This window comes from Gossypium arboreum, chromosome 2 (genome assembly GCF_025698485.1).
Source record: "Gossypium arboreum isolate Shixiya-1 chromosome 2, ASM2569848v2, whole genome shotgun sequence".
Classification (NCBI taxonomy): Eukaryota; Viridiplantae; Streptophyta; class Magnoliopsida; order Malvales; family Malvaceae; genus Gossypium; species Gossypium arboreum.
Genome location: NC_069071.1, coordinates 103,294,523 through 103,304,843, shown reverse-complemented (window position 1 = coordinate 103,304,843; position 10,321 = coordinate 103,294,523). Strand labels below are relative to the sequence as shown.

The window sequence follows — 10,321 nt, the reverse complement described above, 5'->3', positions numbered from 1 at the left end:
AATCGATTGCCAAAAAAATTCAAAAATATAATTAAGGTTATTTTGACAAAACATGTAAACATTAATAATTAAATTTGTCATTAAACCTATATTTTTCTAAGCTTTTTGTGTATCTACCTATATATATATATTTTTTCATAAATAGAAGTTTCATGTTGAAAAAATAAATAAATGTGAAAAGTAATATATAAATATATTGTCGAATTTTATTTTGGCGGCCGTCTTAATTAATATTTACTAAAATAAAATAAAATAAAATAAAATAATATCTGGTTTGAAAAGAAGCCGCTACTGAAACAGAATTAACGGTTACACTAGTACAATTTACAATCCAGAGAAATCTAAAGAGAAAAACATTTGATTTCTAATGGCAATATCTTCAACTGCTGAATCTTGAAACCAACCTCAAAATGGCTGCAACTCTACTTCTTCACAATTTCAACGCACCTAGAATTGTTTCACTCAACCACTTCGAACCCCCCAAGACAAACCCTTTCGCTGTAACCCGACCAAGATTCTCAAAACCAAATCAACTCCAAACAACCCATTCCAAAGCTTCAAACATCTTAGCCGAACCCACCCATTTCACACTCATAGATGCTCTTTGTTCCTTTATTGATTCCGGGTCCATAGAAAATGCACTCTACTTGTTTGAAGAAATGAACCACTCGGACACCTTCACCTGGAATATCATCATTAAGGGTTTAGTCCATAAAGGGTTGTTCAAGGAGGCAGTTAGTTATTTCCGTAGGATGGAATTTGAAGGAGCTAGACCGGATAAATTTACTTACCCATTTGTGCTCAAAGCCTGTGCTGGGTTATTGTCTTTGAAAGAAGGGGAAAAGGTTCATGCCAAATTGATTAAGGTTGGATTAGACTTGGATGTTTATGTTTGCAACTCTCTCATTTCTATGTATATGAAAGTTGGGTGCGTTGAATTGGGAGAGAATGTGTTTAAGGAGATGCCTGTGAGAGATTTGGTTTCTTGGAATTCTATTATTTCTGGCTACCAATTTGTTGGTGATGGTTTGAGTTCGTTGGTTTGCTTAAAGGAAATGGTTTTGATAGGAATAAGGCCAGATAAGTTCAGTTTTATTAGTGGTCTTGGGGCCTGTTCTATTGAGGGTTGTCAAAGAAATGGGAAAGAGATTCATTGTCAGGTTATTAAAAATGGATTTGAAATGGATTTTATGGTTGAAACGTCACTTATAGATATGTACGGGAAGTGCGGTAATGCTGTTTATGCAGAGAGGGTGTTTGACATGATCGTTAACAAAAATATTGTTGCTTGGAATGCTATGGTTGCTGGGTATGTTTCTACTGCTTGTTTCTCTGAGTCATTCTCTTGTGTTAAAAAGATGCAAGAGGTTGGTAACTTGAGGCCAGATGGTATTACAATGATAAACTTACTTCCAGCTTGCGCACAAATGGGAGCCCTCTTGATGGGCAAGTCTATTCATGCTAGTGCAATCAGAAAAGGGTTTCTCCCTCATATAGTGTTGGAGACTGCTCTGGTTGACTTTTATGGAAGGTGTGGGAAGTTGAAACTGGCTAAACATGTCTTTACGCGAATCAATGAAAAGAACTTGGCGTCATGGAATGCAATGATTGCTGCTTATGTACAGAATGGACAGTACTCAGACGCCTTGGATATGTTTCAAGACATTTGGTACAAATCTGTTAAACCTGATGCAATAACATTTGCAAGTGTTTTACCAGCATATGCTGAATTAACCTCCTTGAGTGAGGGTAGGCAAATACATGCTGTTATTACAAAATTGGGGCTTACTTCTTCTAATACCATCATCTCAAATACGATTATTTACTTGTATGCCAAGTGTGGAGATCTCCAGACTGCAAGGAGATGCTTCGATGGCATGTTTCGTAAAGATGTTGTGTCATGGAACACAATCATTATGGCTTATGCCATTCATGGGTTTGGGAGAATTTCCATCCAGTTGTTCCATGAAATGATAGAACATGGTATCAAGCCGAACAAGAGCACTTTCGTTTCTCTATTATCATCTTGCAGCATTTCTGGTATGGTTAATGAAGGGTGGGAATACTTTAATTCAATGAAAAGAGATTATGGTATTGACCCAGGAATAGAACACTTCGGTTGTATGCTGGATCTTATTGGTCGAACTGGGAATCTTGATCTAGCTAAGCTTTTTATTGAAGAAATGCCACTAGTACCAACTGCTCGGATTTGGGGTTCTCTACTAGCTGCAAGTAGAAAGGCCAATGACATAGAATTAGCAGAAGTTGCAGCCAAGCATGCTTTATCATTGGAACATGATAACACAGGGTGTTACATCTTGCTCTCTAACATGTATGCTGAAGCTGGGAGGTGGCAAGACGTAGAGAAGATCAAAACTCTTATGATTCAAGAAGGCCTAGCTAAAACAATGGGATGTAGTACAGTTGAGACAGACTATAAAATTCACAGGTTTGTTGATCAAGACAGGTCAAATGCTCAGATGAACATGGTCAATGATGTGATGGATATCATATCGAAAATGACAGCAGACAAGGAAGATGCTTATGCGCATCGTATTACCAGGTTGAAAAGAACAGATTTGACAAGAAAACGACCTAATTTACCAGAGAATCATAGTGTGAGATGGGCCATCTCTTTCGGATTGATCTCAACAGAGTTGGGATCTCCTGTTCTTGTTAGAAAAAATATTAGAATTTGCGAGGATTGCCACAATGTTGCAAAGAAGATCTCAAAGATTACTAAAAGAGAGATTATAGTAGGGGACTCCAAGGTGTTTCATCACTTTCAAGATGGAAATTGCTTTTGTGGAGATTATTGGTGATAGCTGCTATTCTACGCCAATATAGCCATGAAAACTATTGGAGAATGGAGATATGGGTTTTCTGTAGGATATGAAGAGATGTGAGGAGTAGTTTGGTAAAACACCAGGTTAATGGGATAAAAAGGTATTCCATGTATTTAAACACAAAGGAGCACGGAAACGAGGTTTGTTTCGGGGCTCAAATTTAGTGTTTGTATTTATGGGTGTTTTTGAACTCTCTGTATCTCTATGTTTATAGTGTATTTTTTCTCTGTAGACAACCGGGGCGAGACCATGTTCAATAATTTTCTCTTGTCTATGTCTCGTGTTGATTAGGTTTTACACTAACAAATTCCAAACAGAAACAATTATTAATAAATAAAATGTTGGTATTTGATAATTTTTTAACCTTTCAAGTGAATAGTGTTTCATTACGCAGGGAAAGATGCATATTCCACCGTCGCTCACATTTGAAAGGAACAGATAAAGATGCATTAAAGAGAAGAATTTAGTTCACCTACACACCTAAGCTCCACCAAGTTTTGATCAGCTTTACTTTTCCTTGTATGAGGTTAGGGTAAAATCAGAAAATTTTGGGATAGAAATTAAATTGTATTTTTTTACGAAAGTAAAAAATATAATTTCACTATTTTAAAATTTTTATAATTTTTAAAAGATTAAATTAAATTTTTATTATTTTTAATGGTCAAAGTGTAATTTTATTGTTATTAATTTAAAATTTTATAAATTATGAAAAAGGCTTGATTTTTCTTTTTCATTTTAGGGCCAACATCTTTAGCTTTGCCAGTGCATGATGTGCAACATTTTAGTTAAAAAAAAAACATGAGTTATAAAAATGCAAAGGATTAATTTTCAATGGATATTTTGAAAAATCTAAAAAAAAAAGAAAAGAACAGATAATTAAATGCTAATAAAAGCACCAAATTAAAAGCAAGAACTTTTTTACATGTTGAATTGTGTTCCTTTTGCCATGAAAAATTTGTTATTTTTATGGTTATAAAAATGACAGTTATTATCCCATGGATTAGTTTAATTTCTTACGTTTGATTTGTTATTTCTTCCTCACCAAAAAAAAAAAAAATGGACATAATTATTAGCCATTAATGAATATTAATGGCATCGACTTGAATGTAATTTAGATAGCATTTAATCAAATTAATTTTCTTCTTTTTTTTTCTTTTAAATTCTCCAAACTAAACCATTAAGTAATCAGATTAAGGGTTTTTTCAAGAGAAATATCAAAATAGGATTAACGGTTAAAAGATGAACTTTTTCAAAATTTCAATCAAAATTTTTTAGATAACACCTCAAATTTAAAATTTGTATTAATTAAACCATTTAAGTAATGTAAACAATTTTTACCATTATAATATTGACATGACTATTAATTATAACTAATGCGCCACTATTATAATCACATTTCAAGTGTGACAAATTGTAGAGAAATAGTGGCATGCCATTAAACAAGTTCAAAAATAAATAAATAAAAACTCAAAAGTATAAAAAATATATTTTTCTAAAATATATATAAATTTAAGGATTTATAGAAAAAAATCTATAAAAGAAATCATTGTTAGCTGGCTATATGTAAATTTTCATTTAGAGCACACAATATTATACAAATTGAGATTCATAATGTTGTAACTTGTAAGATAGACTCATCAAATTGAACCAATCCTCTCTAACATCCTTATGTCATCCTAAAACTCAGCATGGTCTCAAAAGAAAAACATTAGTTGATGATTTAGACAATTAAGCCTCCTCACTGTTTAGCAAACTGCTGATACAGAAACAACAATTTGAAGCAGTGAGGGAACCACTCGGTTCTTTTTCCACTTGACTTGCTTCACACTTCACTCTTAACAATTTACACACACACACACGCACGCACACACACACACATATATATATATATATACATATATTTCATTAATATTTACTGCTTAAAATAAGCAATTTTTTACATTTAAATTCGGAAGGAAAAAATAAATTAATGAAAGGGTTGTTTATTTATACATGTAACTAAGAAAAAGTCCAAGGAGTATGGTTGAAGGTTTATAGATGTTTGAAAGAGTTATTTTTGGAGTGGTTTTTTTAGAATGCAACACTTATAGGAGAGAAGGGGATTGGGCAAATTAAGATAGCATGATCTCAACAGTAATAGGTGTTGAGTTTAAAGTGTCATAAAATAGTTTGAATTCTACCTCCATTAGAGTTTATCAAAGTTTTGTTCCATCAAGTTAAATTCGTATCCGTAATAATAAAGTATAAAATTCTTAAGAGGGATCTTAAAAAGAGGCCAAAAGGAACTTGACGAGGTCACAGTAACGTTATTTCATCGTTAGTGAATGATTAGACAATAGTTCTACATAAACTATTCAACACTAACAATAGATCTCGACACTCATGAATGTCAAGGTACCCTTTAAAACATATTCTAGAAAACAACTTTTAACACATCTATTTTAATAATTAATTACTTTTTCCGCAAAATAAAAAAAAGATAAATATCAAATTTATACGTGAACTTTGGTCTAATATGCAATTTGATACAGGAACTTTGATTTGGTGCAATTATACACATGAGATTTAAATTGCGGTTCATATGTTTATATGAAACTTTGATTTTGATTCAAATTTGTACACATTTAAAGAAAGGAAATAACTTATATTTGGAACATCCTAAAAACATAATTTTAGGCACTAATAAAATAGTGTGACATTATTAAATTTTAAAGATAACAAAGTATTATTATACACTTAACTATATCTACTATATTCTCCAACTCTAGTTTTTTTAAAAAAATAAGTAATTAAAATAAAAAATCAAATAATTTAGAAGCTCTAACATTTACGTAATTCTTGTTATATGAATATTATAATTTTATTTTTAAAAATGTATAATATGAAATAGAAAACAATTTAAAATGAAAAAAAGAAAAAAATCCACTATCTAGAAACTAATTTTTTAAAAAATTTAATTGCACAAAAGTAAAAAATATTAAAAATTATAAAAGAAGAAGAGATATTTGTTTATAATTTAAAAATTAATTAATTTAAATAATTTAATTAAAGTTAAATTAAATTAAAGAAGATAGTAGATATAGATATTTTTCATTTTTAAAATTTGATGATAGGACACTATTTTATTAATGACTAAAAATTATACATTTTATGATATTTTAATATAAATTATTCATTTTCTTTAAAATTGTACAAAATTAAATCAAAACTAAAACTTTATGTAAGCATATAGATCACTATCAAGTCCCCATCATCGTGCAAAGAGCCGAAAAATAATTCTCTAGAAAGAATTGGGAAAACCCAAAAATAAAAATATATATTTTCAAATGCAACCATTATCTACCGGTCAAACAGCAACCTTCCCTGAAAAAAAAATCGAGCTGCCATTCGAGTTTCAATCAACTTTGTATTCTTCATCTTCATAGTAATCATCATCATCAACCTCTTCTTTGGTCTCCCAAAAGGCATCCTTGACATGTCTCCAAAGGACACCGTATGACCAAAAAAGGCACCCACTTTCACCGCTACACATCTCTTGATCTTTCCAAACGAACCCCTTTCCACCATCTCCGTCGGACTCAACATGGGCTTCAAATAGGCCAACGCAGCATGCTTCACAAGCGGATTCTTGATGGAAATTTCATTACAACTCGAATTATTATTACTTGCTGAACTGATCCCTGGCTGCAGTGATGGAGAAGAGAACAAGTCTTTAAACTTGTGTAAGAAACCGACTGTATTGATATCAACTCTATGTCTGAAATTTGATCAGATGAATTGAAACCGTTGTCGTGTAAGAGAAAAGTTGGTGAATGAGAGTTTATTGAAGGGTGATCAAGATTCACCTTGGCTTTTGCATTTTTGTTTTGATCTTTAATCATGGAACTATCCAAAATGAATCAAATAATGACATAAAAATGATTTTATTTATTTATTTATGGATGATAAATGTTGAAGAAATTTCAGGAAACAGCAAGAGAGTTCATTTTTTTATGGTTAGTAATTTCGAAGTGGGAGAGTTGATTGTAATGAAAATGAAGTGGTATATTTTACGTTCAAGGTTTGGAGCGTGTGTTTCACCAAAGCAGTGGATTGAAAACATTCGTCTAGTAGTGGAGGCTATTTTATCAAATCACCAAAAAAAAATAATAAACAACTATAAAAATAATCCAGGCTAAAAAACAATCACTCAAATGACTTAAAATAAATAGTAAAATAGGGTTAGGGAACTTAATGGCAAGTACGGTCAAACATTTTGAAACAATTATTGGAGTTAAAAAATTATTTTTTGGATTGCTGGACACTAAATGGCCGACACCCATATATATATTTTTTTAAACCATAGCATACTGGTATATTTTTATATCAGTGTTTGAAAAAAAATTTAGGTTAGGGGATTGGTCGGCACCACTTTTTTGCATACAAAAATTATTTTTTTGGGTACTAGCACACTAATGGCCAACATCCACTTTATCAAAAAAAATGGGTTGGGGGAAATAGATGGCCAATGTTAACTTTTTCGGGAATTGAAAATTTTTTTGGGTGCTCGGACACTGATGGTCGACACCCCAATACCAGATTTAAAAAAAAATTGGGGTATTGGGACAATGATGATCGGCACCCCAATACCAGATTTTTTAAAAAAAATTGGGTGTTGGGACACTTATGGCTGACACCCCTTTAATATATAGAGTTGCTTTGTCTTCCATTTGAACTTTCTATCTGATTTATTAGTTGAAAAAAAAAATTAAAAATATCAATGTTTTGTTTGTTGAGTAGGAAGCAGAAATTTGTTGAAAATGAGTTCCCAAATTTTGTTTGTTTATATTCATTTCGATGGAGAAATGATTAATACAGATGAAGAAGGTTGTGTTTTTCAAAGTCAGCAAAAAATCAGAATGAGATTCAACAAGCGTGTTTTGCTGGCGGATTTGAAACAGAAGATCAGTACAAAGATAGCTACTCGTTGCAGGAAGCAAATGTTGAGACTATTTTACAAATTTTCGATTTCAACATATCCGCTCAAGTTCACAGAAATGGAGCTTGAAGATGATGATGATGATTTAGGGACAATGATAGCAATTTATTGTTCCCCTAAAATGGATAGTCTCAGCCCAGTTGAGTTGTTCGTGGAGATAGCTGAATCGAAACCTGTTCAAGTTGTAATTCCAAAAAGACAACATTTTAGAATTGATTTTGATTTTAATGTCTATTGGGAAAATCAATCGGGTTGTGGAGGGTCATTGCAAACTTCCAATAATCCAAACTATGGAGGATGTTCGTATAACATCCTAATCTCGTGTCCTCGTATAGAGATTCATCCAGAGGTGTTGGCACCATGGAAGATGGTGATGAAGGGTCAAATATTGAAGAGCAGTCCCACAATGATAGTGAAGATTTGAGTGACCTCGATTTGGATGACATCCCAGAAGACATAGACAATGAAATTCCGATAGAGGGTGAAGATGTACACCCCTATTCGGCCGGGAACATGAGATCTGATGTAGTAATCTATAATAATCTAGATGCCTTCATGGCTGTCGTAGATCCTGATGCGGCGCTTGCGCGCGAGTTCTCCAAATATCCAAATATACTACCAGCTCACCTACTGGATGAAGAATCTGAAGCTGAAGAATTTTTCCAGGTCAACAATTTGATGATAAGAAAGACTGCTTACATGTAATAAAGCAGTACAGCTTGAAGCTTTTTGTTGACTACAAAGTCACGAAGTCAATGTAGTCATTATATGTTGGAGAATGTTGGAAAGCTTTAAGTGGCTGTAAGTGGCGTGTTCGAGCTGCATTAATGCAGCGGACTCAGATGTGGACAATCAGGAAAATATAAGGTCCTCATACATGCATGGTCGCTCGTATGTCGCAAGACTATCAAAAATTAGATTCAAAAACCATATGCAACTGCATCATCTCGTTGGTGAAAGACAGTCCCATCATCCTTGTATCGACTCTTATTGCGGACATGCAAGCTCAGTTCAAATACAGGGTTTCCTACAGGAAGGCATGGTGGGTGAAACAAGCGACGATGAAGTAGTTGTATGGTTATTGGGATGCGTCATACAACGAACTTCAAGGGTGGATATCTGCAATGCGAGAATATGTGTCGGGAACGGTGATTGATTTGCAACACTGCTACACAGAGGCCCGAATGACGATATAGATATAAGGAAACAAGTTTTACATTGATTGTTTTGGACATTCGAGCCGTGTGTTAGGATGTGTTGGAATGTTTTCAAATATTTATAGTGTTTCAATAACTATAAATGAATGAGTGTAATTAATCAAAAGATTATGTTATTTGATTTTTTGAAAAAAAAATTATAACCATTTAAATAAAATTATTTGAATAGTTATAATATTAAATGAATAATTATATGTTTATTTTAAAGACATTATTATTCAGAAAGACACCTATTGATGAAAGATGTCTCTATGAAGAGACATGAAAATTTGTAACACCTCTTACCCGAGTTTGAAGTTGGGACAGGGTACGAGGCATTACCGGACTTAAACATAACCAATCGTACAAAATAAAGCCATAAAATTTCATTCAATTCAAAACCATTCATACACATGCATATCATCCCTTATACGGGCCTATTAGGCCCCAAAACATACATTAGAAGTGGTTTGGAACTAAACCGGAAACTTTGAAACACTTAAAATTTTTTTTTTTCAAAATAGGGTCACACTCCCATGTGGCTTGAGACATGCCCATGTGGGTAGGTCGTGTGGTCACACACGCCCGTGTCCTCATCCCGTGTAACTCTTTATTTATGATGTCATCAGCAAATGAAAGTCACACGGCCGCATCACACGCCCATATGCTTGGGTCGTGTCCTTTACAGTGGTCAATTCAAATCCAAAATTCAAGGTGCAGGAGACACACAGCCAGATCACACGCCTATGGGGCAGACCTTGTGTCACACACGGCCTAGACACACGCCCGTGTGTTTAACCGTGTGGACAAATATAAGTCTATTTACCAAGCCATTTTGCCACCCTTTTTAAGTGCAAACTTATACAACATAACTTAGCACTATTCCAATCGTAAACATACATCCAAACTACTCCATAACTAAGGCATCAACACATCATTCACATGCTACATCTACCATACACAAACTTCACATCGTTAACAGGCCAAATTTCATGGCTAATCACATATTGAACATAAAGGAAACAATAGCTAAAATTACTTATACTTATCAAATAAACACAAAGCCTATACATGCCATATAACCAAAATCACAAAACTTAAAGGTACCAAAACAATAGCTGGATAATGTGATGTGTTCTCCGATGACTTCCAACCCGAGCGAGCCTCCGAAACACTATAAACATAGAAAAGAACAAAAAGTAAGCTATAAAGCTTAGTAAGCTCATACGACTAATAATCTTATTATTCATTCATAATTTAAAGAAGCATAAGTAAATATAAACAAGCTTCTTTCAATCCAA

General features: G+C 33.2%; 1 protein-coding gene across 1 annotated transcript; it reads left to right on the top strand.

The window, feature by feature from the left end:
- Positions 1–218: 218 nt before the first annotated feature.
- On the top strand, positions 219–3,201 carry LOC108466767 (pentatricopeptide repeat-containing protein At4g35130, chloroplastic). Its single transcript, XM_017767136.2, has one exon. The coding sequence runs from the start codon at positions 411–413 to the stop codon at positions 2,820–2,822; it is 2,412 nt and encodes an 803-aa protein (XP_017622625.1). The 5' UTR covers positions 219–410; the 3' UTR covers positions 2,823–3,201.
- The last annotated feature ends 7,120 nt before the right edge of the window (positions 3,202–10,321 follow it).

Bases quoted from the DNA above. Each gene is read 5' to 3' on its own strand.
- LOC108466767 (XM_017767136.2), top strand. From the start codon at position 411: ATGGCTGCAACTCTACTTCTTCACAATTTCAACGCACCTAGAATTGTT.